Source organism: Eulemur rufifrons, chromosome 29 (assembly GCF_041146395.1).
Source record: "Eulemur rufifrons isolate Redbay chromosome 29, OSU_ERuf_1, whole genome shotgun sequence".
Classification (NCBI taxonomy): domain Eukaryota; kingdom Metazoa; phylum Chordata; class Mammalia; order Primates; family Lemuridae; genus Eulemur; species Eulemur rufifrons.
In genome coordinates, this window is record NC_091011.1 from 2,095,752 (window position 1) to 2,109,757 (window position 14,006).

A 14,006-nucleotide genomic window follows, 5' to 3' on the forward strand; every position below is an offset into this window, starting at 1 on the left:
TGACACCTAACCTTTGCTAATGATCACCTGGAGATGATCACTTATTGCCCCAGCAGCTCGGGCTTGCACTGCCAGGAGACCTGGCTAGGCCAGGTGTCGGTGGCAGCTGCTGCAACCTCACCCAGAATGTTGGGCCAACCTTACATCAGTTAGAAAGCACGGCTAACAGGTAGGGAGCCCGGCCCCTGGTGGCAGCAAGTGCTCGCGGCCGAGCCGGCCCCTTACTTTGCCCCCCTCTGCGTGGTACTCTTTCTCCTCGGCACCCAGCAGTTTGGCCAGCCCGAAGTCTGTGATCTTGACGTGCTGCGGCGTCTTCACCAGCACGTTCCTGGCCGCCAGGTCGCGGTGCACCAAGCGCCGGTCCTCCAGGTAGTTCATGCCCTGAAACACAGGGGCGGGTTGACTCCCAGTGTCACGGGAAGGAGGTGGTCGGGCCCCGAATGCCACGCTATGCCACGCCAGGCTCTGGGTCTCCACGTCAGGGACTATGCTTGAGTCCCCTTTTGCCCTTCACCCAGTGGACACAACTTGCAATTGGCAAATGTTAGCAACTAACTACTGAACGAACGGAAACGCAAATAAATGAAGCTGGAACAAGCTGCTGGTCACTAACTCTTCTCCCCCAGCTCCTCCAGTTGCGAGCTGGAGGCACCAGGCAGGAGAGGGCAGGGAGGAGCAAGAGCTCTGCCCGGCTGAGACCTGGGCCCGGCTTGCTCCGGAGCTCGTCACCCCACCTGCTGGCTTCCTTCCTCCTGCTCAGTTTGTAGGTAGAGCAGGGAGGACCCTGCTGACCGCGCCAGGCCGTGGCAAAGCACTGTCTCTCGGTGTTTTTAAGCCACACTCTTATCTTGCCTTCTTGGATTGTCTTATGAGGTTCACTGCTGATGAAAATTTTTGTGCACTTTTACTTTCTGCTATTTTTTTTTCAACTGAAACCACATGGATATTGACTGTGCTTTCCCACGTAACCATTCTCCACCGCCTCTCTGTCTGCGCTGCCCCTACGATCTTGCTGCAAGTGGAATCTCTGCTGTAAGCGTAAGAAGGAAACACTACATGGGAATTCCTGGAAACATCACCCTGAACCTTGCCCACAGACCTTTGGCGTCCTTGGCACAGATCTGCCTCCCTGCTGGCACAGGCAGTCACTGCTGGCCCTGCCCATCCGTGCATGATGGACCAGCGGAGCCCAGCTCCCTTGGACCTTCCTGAGCTCCCACCTGCCGGCAAGAGCGTGGCAGCCAGGCCTGTCTGCGCAGGGCCAGGCTGGCAGACAGCCGAGCAGGGGGGCCGAATTTTGCACACGTTTCCCCTCGTGTGTTCCACCTTCTCTCCACCTACCCACAAATGCGCCTCTCCCTTCTCTAGCCAGGGCAGAGACCACAGCGCCCACTCTTTTTAGGCTGGCGGCTGTGAGCCCTGCGGCACAGCGTCAGCGCCCAGAGACGCCTGCTGCGGTGCACCGCATGGGAACAGCGGGTCCACCACCCTGCTCTCCTCCAGCGTTCTTATAGCTAGGGGGGCGTCTCCTTTTTGGTGCAACTGCAAAAAATACTTGTAGATAAGAAGACAGATTCCCAAATTCTCTGGCAAATTCTTTGCTTCTTTTTGCACAGATACTACCTGAAAATTATTAGTTGACTTGGCGTATCACAGTGAAATTTTTCTTTCTAGAGCAAAACCAGCCATCATGTGAAAGAAGGATCTCACAAAGACGCTATGAGGAATTAGTCTTTGAGGGCCACTTTTAAGGCCTTCAATGTTCTTCTCTCTTGCAGAAGAGACGACTGCTTGCCACGTCTCCAGCGCACATGGTCTCTCCCCTTCTCCCCTGTGTGGCTGAGAACGCTCCTGACTGTTGAAGACACTGTCTGAGTTAAATGCTTCCCTTCCTGAGGTTGCCTATGTGCCAAGAATGTGGGGAAAGGGGCTGGTGCCTACTCAAGAGGAAGAGGCTCTTCTCTGGAGCAGCACTTCCAAGGCAGCTGTCACCGCGGTGGGAGGGAGCAGCTGAGGAGATGCTTCCCAACAGGGCCTGGCTCAGGACTGATCACCCTCAGCATTATCACTCTGACTCAGGGGACGCTGGCTGCGTTCTGTGCTTTGCTCCCCTGTCTCTTACGAAGAGCAAGGCCTCTGCTTAGTAAATACGATGGAGTCTCACCCATTGAGAAAGGGTTCGCTATGCTTGGCCCCGGCCTGGTCACGCGGAACACCTGCATTCCCGCTGCGTCAGCTCAGGGCTCTCTCCTCCCTCTCTCTCCCGCGTCCCTTTGGTCTTTCCCTGCCCTTCTCTCTCCTTTCCTTCGCCCCGTCTGCTTCGTTTAGGCCTCACGCGTGTTTGCGCAGGCTCCCTCGGGCGGGTGTCGTGCAGCTGCTGTGCAGAGCCACAGTCGTCGGCCACTCGTAGGTCCCCACACAGGGGACCCCCGACCTCTGTCTTCCTCTCCCTGTATCCAAAATGTGTGGTTTCTGTAACCTCATTAACCCACAAGGAGGACTTCAGAGGGCATTTCCAGCTTCATTTCATGCCTTTCATTCTGCCTCTTCATTTATGCTTAATCGAGAATCTGGTACACGGGACACGTTTTTACAACAATTTGTTGAAAAAATGAGCAACTGAGTGCGTAAATGAATAAATGGCAATAGCAGCTGACAGTTTTGAGCACTGATGATGTACCAGGCATTTCAAAGACCTCTGTGGAGAAGCCTCTCTCTGTCCTGGCATCCACATGACCGCCTTGTAGACCCCCAGGGGGTCCAAAGCTGACCACGTTGCTTCCCAGACCAAATCCTCGGAGTCCCCAAAACCACCACCGGGACCCTGGCTTCCAATCCCCTGTGGGCCAGAGGCTTGGGTTCTGCTTGGGTTGCAAAACACACACACACACTCTCATACACATACATACACAAACACACACACTCATACACATACACATGGACATACACACACAAACACACACATACACATGGACATACATACATACACACTCATACACATGGACATACATACACACACTCATACATATACATATGGACATACACAAACACACACACATGGACATACACATGGACATGGGCATAGATACACACACACTCATACACATACACATCCATACACAAACACACACACAGTCATACACATACACATACATACACAAACACATGTACACACTCATACACATGGACATACATACACAAACACACACACTCATACACACACACATACACTCATACACATACATATGGACATACACACACACTCATACACATGGACATGGGCATACATACATACACACTCAAACACATACACATGCATACACAAACACATGTACACACTCATACACATGCACACACACAAACACACACATACACACTCATACACACATAGACACACACACATACACACATTACACACATACACACATGCACATACACAAACACACATACCTACATACACAATACACACACAACACACAAACTCATACATATACACACTCATACACATACATGCAAACACATATACACATACAAGTACATGCATACACACACACCAAAACCCAGCACTTTGGCCCTGTGCCACTGCGAAGTCCATGTCTTTGTGTTAATCTAACAAACCCAACTGAGGCACGGCCAGCACGGCCCCCACTCCTCAGGCCCAGGGCTTTACAGGACCGGAGTGACTTCCCCTCGGTGTGAGGTCTCCAGAGAAGGCCTGGGAAGGGGAGGAAGGAGTGGTCTATGTTCTGGAGCACGCAGCTAATGGGCCAGAGGGTCTTCAGTCAGAGATAATTTGGGGACAAGGAGGTCAGGCCCATTTGAACTTGGCTAAAACCCCTTCCTGAGTCTGTCCCACACTCTCCAGGTGGCTGCAAGGCCATCTCGGTGCCCAGCAGAGTTATCCTTTAACCAGTCACCACAGATAAGAGCTGTGATATTACTATGAACTTCTCAACCTAAACAGAGCTGCAGGAAGTCATATCAGTGTGAGCTTCAGTGCAGCCTCCTGGGAAACTCATTTCCTGATTCTTCTCTGAGATCCTCACTTTAATTGAATTTAATGTGTTTATTTTTGTTAATGACTACAGGAAAGCTAGAATGAATTTTGAGGTTAAAAGGGAATTTGAAGAGCCAACCTGCAACTTTAACTTACAAAAGAAGGGCACAGGGAGATGCTTCACGCGACATTAAAGACTCTGCTGGCACAATCTTCGCAGAACAAGACAGGGCTGGGGGTGGGGCTGCGGGTTCCTGCAAGTCTTCGGAGGGGTTCGGAGAGAGAGGCTGGAATGGGACCCATTTCTGCTCTATTTTATAAACCATCATGTGGAAGAGCCGGGAGCGCACTGACTTAGTACAGAAATGACAGGAAGGAAGGAGGACCTGGGGCTGGCAGCTGGTTTTGCAGGAGTGAAGTCAGCAGTGTGGCTTACCCCCCGCGGAGCCCTTGCCCTGGGAAGAGGCAGAAAAGTGTCAGCGTTCCCTATTCCCAGGTAGGGACGGGCGTGGTGCCAGCACCCTGCTGTGTGGGGAGGGAAGGGCCCTGGGAGCCTGTCCTGGGAGCCGGACTCTGAGCTGTGCACCCATGCAGGCCCCGAAGGAGGGCTCGGGAGCAGGACAACTGGGTTCACATCCTGCTGCTTACGAGCAGCTTATGAGCTCGAGACCTTGGCAAGTGACTTAAACATTCCATGCCTCAGTTTCCCCATGTGTAGACGGGGCTAATCAGAGGGTGGAGTGAATTCATCCACACAGAGCACTTGGGTGGTGCCCATGGAGAGTCCTGCATAGGTGCAGTGACCGTCACCGCCCCCTGCTGAGTGTCAGCTCCACCCCCTCTGCTCCACGCCTTTTGCAGTGGCCTTGTCTTGCCTGGACTACTGCAGCATTCCCAAAAACATCTGCTGACAAATACATGCCCGCACGGCGCCCTGGCTTTTGTGCCGAGGCTCCATCTGCCTGGCCTGGCGGGGTCCACCCCTCCCTCTCCGATACGCTCGGCTTGGAGCGCCTTCACCCGCCGCGGGGCCCCCAGGACAGGGCAAGGCCTGTCTCACTGCTTGGTCTGCAGGACTCGGGGCTTTTGAGGGCAAGGGGTCGCCTGGCGCACGCACCGCTGTCCTCCAGAGACAGGCTGAGTGCGTCTGGCCGCTGAGCCGTCCTCCCTGAGACCGCATGTGGCCTTCCAGACAGCTAGCCCTCCTCGGCCAAGCTCGCCTGCTCTGACCTCTGACCGCTTCATTCCCCACTGCACTGTCAGCTCCGTATTCATAGGCAAATTTTGGGAGATAAGAATTTTGTCCTACTTACATACGTATTTCACCTGAGCTTAACACTGGCAGATAAATGCTCAAGAAATAACTTAGTAAAATGTCTAAAGGTTGATAAATATGCTTCGATAACACCATAATTTTGGCTCTGTAGTGATCATTTAGGTTGAATAATTACATTTAGCTGCAATCGTTTGTAGAATTTGCCAGAATAAATAAAAATAATTCTAATACTGAGATATCTGGTAGCTGGACCAGTTGTCTGCTCTCTGCCGACCCACTGTCTTACTGCCTTGGGTTGCAGAGCTGCTTCCAGAGCCGCCGACTCACCCTGGGGCCGCACCTCGGCTCTGTCTGCCCGACTCCGTCTGCAGACGGAGGAGCCGTGGGGCCGGGGGCTGACCTGGGTGGTGAGGCCGGAGCCCACGGGGACCTGGCAGGAGGCTGGACATCGGAAGCGGCATAGAAGCAGCCTGCTCTGGTCTCCAGAACAGCCTCTGTAGACTAAAGGACTGTGGCTTCCTCAGTTCTTCATCCAGCGTGACTGTGACTGTCCTCCTCTCATGCCCCTGCTCATCCATGATGACGTGAACACATCGTGATTCATCAACCTGGATTTCCCGGCACGGCCCCGGCTCTGGCAGAGTGGACTCACCTCCCTTCCCCATGTCTGCGTGTGACACGCGTGGCCGGCTCGGCCCACTTCGCCCCTGCCCCTCCAGCCGTGCACGGGCACGACAGCCCTTGGCAAGCGGGATGGATAAATGCACCCAGACCTGTTTAAGGCAACTCAGACCAAACCAAATGTCCCACGTACTTGAAAAAGGGATCCTTTGAATTTTTTTATGTTCACCCTTATTAAGTTTTATCTCATAGATTGAACTAACTGTAGTGACGTTGTAGTCAGAGAATGACACCCACGAATCAGTTTCTGTCGGAGAGCCCCTCCCGCTGTCAGGCCTGGGCTCCAGGACCTCGCTGACACGGTTTGTCCTGCAGACCCAGAGCGGCTCTGGCGCAGCCCAGCGCTGTCGGCCTGGGATCTGGGTCAGGCGACAGGGAAGCTCTGCTGTCTGGGCAGTTTGGGGACATGCTAGAGGAGTCGCAGTCTGAACAGCGGGGCTCTGCACTGCGAGGCTGCTGGGGAGGAGGGTGCAGCAGGGTTTCCAACTGCGCTGTGAGAGGATCTTTCGGATGAGAACACTGTAGGGCATCACTATGCTGTTTGATACATTCTGGGATGGACTAGCTGGCTTATGTACCCAGAAAGAGTAGATAACTTTCCTAAGCAACTAACAGTTCCCATGAGTGAAAGCCACCCTTGCGCGCACGCGTCTTCCTGGGCGGGAGCAGCTGCGTCTCCACGAGCTCCTGACACGTTTTCTATCCGGAGGGCAGAACCTGCTCTCACCACGGAGGGCAAGGGCGTGGTCCCTGAGGGCCCACGGTCCCACCCTGCATTTCTCCCCGGGCCGCTGCTGGTTTTTTTCTTTCTCTTTCCTTTTGCCCAGTTGATGTAATTTTATTTATCCTCTTAGCAGTTTAGGCGGGACAGTGACTTCCGCCACCGCGGCCAGCCCTCCCGTCAGTGCTCAGAAGCCTCCCCGAGACAGTCCCGTCTTTGCGAATCAACACCGGACGTTTACAAGTCAATAAATCCCACTTTGAAAATGCCAGTTTAGTGTCTTCCCAGCCACTAAGTGTTTCTGGGTAGTTTCACTTCAAACTTTTAAAAAGAAAATGGTTTAGTACCCTAATAAAGTATAAGTGACAAGAGTAAATTTCTCTCCTTGCAGTCTGGGAAGCCATCATTTTCCTTTCTTCCCGGGGACAGACACTCCGTCACTGCAGCCGTTTGGATACAGTGGAATAAGGTTTCTCTCGAGAACTGAAGAGCAAATCTCGCAGGGACACAGAGCTCAACGCCTTCAGTGTGAAAGGACTTCGAAACGGAGCTCCACGAAGGCAACAAGCACACAGTGTCAATCACAGGTTGCAGCTGGGAGCACACATTACACAGAAGACCATCTTGGAAACTTTCAGGCCCTGGAAACTCAAACTCAGGAACTCGGGTGACTCGTGCTTACAAGGGCCCCACACTGAGCTGCACTCTGTTCTGTAGCAGGAATTGTTACACTAAGGGGTTTTGCTTTTTTCCATCATGCTTGTAGAAAGCTGATTTTAGGGGTCAAATAAACTTGCATTTATGTAGTGACGAGCAGTCAGCCAGACTTGATCGTGAGATTGCGAAGGAGAGAGGGGAAAAGCCCGGGCCGGGAGGATTCAGGACCCGGGAGAGGCGGGAGCAGGAGATGCTGCTCTAAGAAGTGAAAGTAGATGCAGATCTAGACAAAGACAATGTTGCAGGGTAGATTTCAGTCACACTCCAACCGAGTTTAGCCAAAGTGGAAAGAAAAGGAGGAGAGGGGCATTTAGTGAGTATCAGACGAGCACCGGAACCGGGTGGGTGATCTGTGGAGGCTGAGGCGTCTCCTCATCGGCCCCCCGAATGGCAGCGGGCAGAGCGCCATGCCACAGCCAGACAGACGGGCGCAGACAGACAGCAGGCTGCCCGAGCGTCTGCTGGGACGTAAGCCCCGCTCTGTGTGGAGCAGGATCCACTGGGACTACGTGCCCCTTAAGGAACAAGGGTCACATCAGCGGTTCACACAGATGGCAGGGCCACCCTCCATCACACGAGGAGTCTCTTTCCTGGAGCCGGGAACGACCAGGAGATAATTAAACAACAGCCAAGGAAACTGTCGTTAGAGTGAATAGACAGCCTACAGAATGGGAGAAATTATTTGCTCTCTACACATCAGATAAAGGGCTGATAATAAGAATCTATCTAGAACTTAAAAAAAATCAACAAGAAAAAAAATCAAACAACCTCATCAATAAATGGGCAAAGGAAATGAACAGAAACTTTTCAAAAGAAGACAGAATAATGGCCAAACATATAAAAAAATGCTCAACATCTCTAATCATTAAGAAATGCAAATCAAAACCACAATGAGATATCACCTAACACCAGTGAGATTGGCCTCTATCAAAAAATCCCAAACAACAAATGCTGGCGAGGATGTGGAGAGATGGGAACACTCTTACACTGCTGGTGGGACTGCAGATTGGTGCCACCTCTGTGGAAAAGAATCTGGAGATACCTCAAAGAGCTGGGAGTGGAAATACCGTTCGATCCAGCAATAGCACTGTTGGGCATCTATCCAAAAGAGCAAAAGACATTCTATAATAAAGACATCTGCACCCGAATGTTTATGGCAGCACAATTCACTATTGCAAGGATGTGGAAACAACCCAAGTGCCCGTCAATTCATGAGTGGATTACTAAAATTTGGCATATGTATACAATGGAATATTACTCAATTATAAGAAATGACAGTGATCTGGCACCTCTTATATTTCCCTGGATTGAGCTTGAGCCCATTATCCGCAGTGAGGTATCACAAGATCGGAGGAATAGTCTAGACATATACTCACTGTCAAATTGGTACTAACTGATCAATAGCATGGTGCTCACACGGTAGTAATATTCTCCAGGGATTAGGGGGTTTGGGGGGTGGGTAAACTCACAACTAAAGGTCACAGATGCGGTGAGCATTGTAGAGGGGAAGGGCACGCCTCTAAACCTCACTTGGGTGAGACAAAGACATAAAATGTAACCAGAACAGATCTGCACTTCAGTGTTTATTGCAGCATTATTCACAATGGCTAAATTATGGAATCAGCTTAAGGGTTTATCAAGGGATGAATGGATAAAAATGATGTGGTGTTTGTACACAAAGGAATATTATTTAGCCATGAAAAAGAAGGAAATTTTGTCATTTGCAGAAACATGGATGGATCTGGAGGACATTATTTTAAGTGAAATAAACAAGGCACAGAAAGACAAATATTTCATTTTCACACTCAAATATGGGACCTAAAAAAAATTGATCTCAAGAAAGTAGTGAATAGAATGGTGGCTACTAGAGATTGGTCAGGGTGGTGGGATGGGGTGATGAAGAGATGTTGGTGAAGGAGTAATTCTGTTTAATAGAAGGAAGAAGTTCTGATGTTCACTGGTACAATGAGGCAACTATAGTTGACAATAGTTTATTGTATTTCAGAATAGCTAGAAGTTTTCAAATGCTCCCAACATAAAGCAATGATGAACATTTTAGGTGAATCTTGTCCCAGTTACCCTGATTTGATCATTGTATGTTATGTGTTTGTATCAAGATGTAACATGTAATCCATGAATATGTACAATTATTATGTATCCATAAAAAAATTAAAGAATCTTAAAAAAAAAATAAACGTACTTGTGTAAATCTGGGAAGGTCTAAGGGGACACGATGACTAAATGTTAATATGGTACCCTAGATGGTATCTTGGGATAGAAAAAGGATATTAGGGAAAAACAAATGAAACACAAATAAAGTCCAACACACAGTTTAGTTAATAATGATGTACCGATGTCAGTTTCTTAATTGTGACAAATGTATCATAGTAACATAAGATGTTAGCAATAGGGGAACCCAGCAACTGCCTGGACTATCTTTGCAACCTTTTTGGAAATCCAAACCTATTCTTAGATTAAAAGTTTATTTAAAACAAACAAACAAACAAACAAACAATCCAAGAGCTGCGGACTCTCCGGGCTCCGAGACCAGGCAGGAGGGCCGGCCCCGTGTGCTCACGGCAGCCCTGCCGGTCCCCTCCGGGGGGGCGGGTGGGTACAAACACAAGCAAACCAGACACAGATCAGATCTTCCCAGGGAACGATACGTGCTAAAAACAAAATTAAGCAAGGTAGAGAGATCGCCTGGGAGGGAAGGGCAATATGTTGGATTTTCTGCCTTAATCAGGAGGAAAGCGAAGGACGAATTCTGGGTTTGGGAGTCAGGACATGAGCAGACCTTCAGAAATAATCCTAAATCCACTGAAATCTACCCTGGGCTAACCTCCTGCCCCAGGTCAGCCCCTGCAGTGGGCTGAATACTGTCTCCAAACGTCACGTCGGATTGTGACCTGATTTGGAAAAGGGTTTTGCAAATCTGATTAGTTAAAAATCTTGAGATAAAATCACCCTGGATTTATGTTGGCCCTAAATGCACTCACAGGGATCTTTATACATGCATGTGTGTGTGCGTGTATACACATATTCAAGGAGCACAGCATGACGTTTTGGTCTGTGCATACATTGTGCAACGATTCAGTCAAGATAAGTAACATATCCTTCACCTCACATACTCATTTTTTTGTGGTGAAAACATTTAAAATCAAGACTCTTAGCAATTTTCAAGTCTGGTGCCCTTATAAGAGAAAGAAGAAGAGTATGTGGACACACAGACAGGCAGGGGGATGTGAGGACAGAGGCAGAGGCCAGAGTGATGCGGCCACAAGCCAAGGAGAGTGGGGGCCACCAGAGCTGGGGGAGGGGAGGCAGCTCGTCCCCCGGAGCCTGGGAGCACAGTCCTCTGCACTGTGACGTTGGCTGTCTGGACTCCAGAATGGTGGGAGGGTAAATTTCTGTTGTGTTTAGCCACCAAATTGGTGGCCATTTGTTGTGGCAGCCCCAGGACACTGACACAGTCACACAGGAGTAACAAAGGAAACCACAGCATCTGAGGCACACAGCCCTCTCCCAGGACTACTTTCCAATAACGGTGACGTAACTCCTCTATTCTGTGACCCGGGTTACGGCCGCAAGAGTGGCGAAAACACGGGCGCTTTGTGGTGGTCAGAGAAGACCACCCCACTCCCCGCGGCGGCTGCTCACCAGAGACCACGCCAGGCGTGCTGGGTCGGGGGCGCGGTGCAGGCTGTGCGGCCACCCCGATCCTGGGAGGGGCCTCCTGCCCCTGCCACGTGGCCCCAGACCTCTGTGACGGCGAGGGGCTGCCCCCACCAGCGCCGTGCTCCCAGCAAGGGCCTGTCCTGTGGAGTCATGGGCGGCGCCAGCAAAGCAGTGCCCAGACGCGTTTCTGTTTGTCTTCTGAGTCGCCGTCTACACCTGCCTGGCGCTGGGTGCGGCAAGTTCAGGGCACCCTCACAGGTCACTCGGCAAGACTGACTGCCGCCACTGACCAGGGTGATGGGAGCAACAGGGGACTGCCCAGGCCTGGTGGCCCCACTGCTGCCTGCCTCGCTGGCCCCTGACACATCCTCGACAGCCCGCCCGTGTCCGGTGTGTGGGGCAGGGCATTTGCTCAGAGGCAGGGCCTGCCCACAAATGCTTTAATTCAGCTGAGTGAGACGTACCCCCGTAGTCAGAAGAAAAATAAAACTTAGCAAGTTAGGTGCAAATAACTGACTCAGGGCTGGGATTGTGATGGGAGGGCTTTGAGACGAAAGTAGAAGTCCTGGGGCCTCACGAGCAGCTGGACACCTGGCTCATTGCTCTGTGCTGGTCCTCACCTGGCTACTGTCTGCTCTCCCTGCCCCTCCCCGGCTCTGGACGTTTAAGGAGCCCCAGCCAAACGGCACTCTTTCCCCTCTGTCAGCCCCTCTCACCTGCTCACCAGCCCTCCTGCCCGTGCAGCTGCCCTGCCCACAGGCCACTGTCACCTGAGTCCTTCTGGCCTCAGCCTGGTTTGACTGCCCTGTTAGCACGCCCTGGCTGGGGGAAAGGCACAGTCCTCCTCTGCTACAAGTCACCATAGTATTCCCCAAAAAGAATTCCAGAGAAATAAGAACATGGACCTCACACCATGCTGAGCACTCCATAAAGAGACAGTTGTTCGAATGTAGCTCACTAATCAGATTTTTAGCACGCAAGCCGGACAAGCGCTGAGCCGGTGCACAAGACGATCAGTTCGATTTTCTCCAGATACAGAAAAGCACACGCCGCGTGTGTGTGCACATCCATCCTCTCCGCACTCTCGGGAGCACAGAAGGGAGGACGTGGCAGGTTATCTGGTCTCCTTATTTTCCCCCTTGCTGCTTCCCTTTGGGTGCTCCCACCAACGAACGCATCACTGGCGGTAGGCGGGGGACGGTGGCGGGGGGCAGCCCGGGCCACCGCACTTACTGTCCCCAGCCAGCCCCTGCCCCACGCGCCCTTTACCTTTGCGATCTGCACACACCAGTTGAGCAGGTACTGGGAGCCGATGTTGTCCTTGTGCTCGCGGATGTAGTCCAGGAGGCAGCCAAAGGGCATGAGCTGCGTGACGAGCTGCACGGTGGAGGTCAGGCAGATGCCCAGCAGGCGGCACACGTGCGGGTTGTCCACGCTGGCCATCACGTAGGCCTCCTGCGCGAGGGAGAGGGGCATCAGAGAGACCCACACACAGACCCGCGCCAGGCAAAGCGGAACGGACAGGATTGGGCGTTTGAACACATGTACCAGTGGAGGGAAAGTTGGCCCACAAAACCCCTGGTGAAAGGGATCTTTATACAGGGCTGTGAATCCTGGTCCATCGGGGACGCCTCATGACAAGGAGACTGGGCAGCGCTTGCCATGGGCAAAACGTTGCGTGAGAGGGACCTGAGTGACACTGATGTCTCTGAGTTTGGGAACTGGGGGTGTCATGATTAGGAAGACCTCTGCCTCCAGATTCAAGATGCTGCAGTTTAAAATGTCAGGGCCTGCAGAAGGTCATGTTTGGGGCCCCCGGAACACCCTGGACAACCACCTGCCCCCTCAGGGCAGAATGGTGAGAGCATCCAGGAAGGACGACCCTTCTGCACAGAGCAGACCTGGCACTGGCTGGGCCCTGGGCGACAGAGGGCATCTGTGGGGGGACCCTGCCCACAGCCCTCTGCATGGAGCGGTGGGAGGAGCTCTTTCAATGCCAGTTCAGGCTCTGAAACGGACAGAGAGCGCTGAGCCCACAGCGACCGCAGACGGCACTGGCTGCCCGTGACCGTCTCCAAAGGCAGGGCCTGTGTCCCTGAGCCTCCCGCCCCCAGGCTCCTGATGGGAACACACGCTGCCATGCACCCCCGCCCGCTGATTCAGGCTGGCTGCCAGGCCGGAGCCTTTGCTTGACAGATCCATAAATACAGACTTTATTTTAACCCTTCTGCTATTCTTGGACTGAGGAAGCTAAATATATTTGCAATCATGCACACAATGGGGCCCTCTCTTCTGCCTGACTGAGAATTAGGGAGCCCTCAATTTCCACCCATAAATTCTCTTTCCTTGAAAAATACAAATGGTGGTGACCTTTTATTCAGATGTGAAAAAGACCACAGGGACTGCAAGAGAATGAGTTCAGAAGGCTCCTTTTACATCTCAGCAATGCCTGGGTTTTTTGGGTGTTTTTTTTTTTCGTTGTTGTTGTTATTTGAGACAGAGTCTCACTCTGTTGCCCTGGCTAGGGTGCAGTGGCGTCATCACAGCTCACTGCAACCTCAAACTCCTGGGTTTAGGTGATCCTCCTGCCTCAGCCTCCCATGTAGCTGGGACTATCGGTACACACCACCACATCTGACTAATTTTTCTATTTTGGGTAGAGACAAGGTCTCTCACTCTTGTTCAGGCTGGTCTTGAACCCCTGACCTCAAGCGATCATCCTGCCTCGGCCTCCCAGAGTGCTAGGATTACAGGCGTGAGCCACCGCACACAGCCAACATCTGTGTTTTGAGTGTGGACTTGGGCAAGTTAGTTTCTCTTTGCAGAAGTGAACATGCCCTGGGTCAGGCACTCACATGAGCAGGCAGGTTGGCCGGGCAGCGGGGCTGGAGACAGGAGACAGAGGAAGTGGGGGAGGGTACAGACAGTCATCCCTA

At 51.9% G+C, this 14,006-nt stretch overlaps 1 protein-coding gene across 4 annotated transcripts in view; it reads right to left on the reverse strand.

Annotated features, from left to right (window-relative positions):
- The window catches only part of EGFR (epidermal growth factor receptor), a 187,203-nt gene that overhangs the window by 13,174 nt on the left and 160,023 nt on the right, over positions 1 to 14,006 (reverse strand). For all 4 annotated transcript variants that reach the window (XM_069461923.1, XM_069461922.1, XM_069461921.1 and 1 more), the window contains 2 exons: positions 12,340 to 12,525; positions 226 to 381 (listed from right to left, as the gene is read on the reverse strand). In XM_069461923.1, coding sequence (XP_069318024.1) covers positions 226 to 381; positions 12,340 to 12,525 — 342 coding nt within the window. The remainder of the gene's footprint in view (positions 1 to 225; positions 382 to 12,339; positions 12,526 to 14,006) is intronic.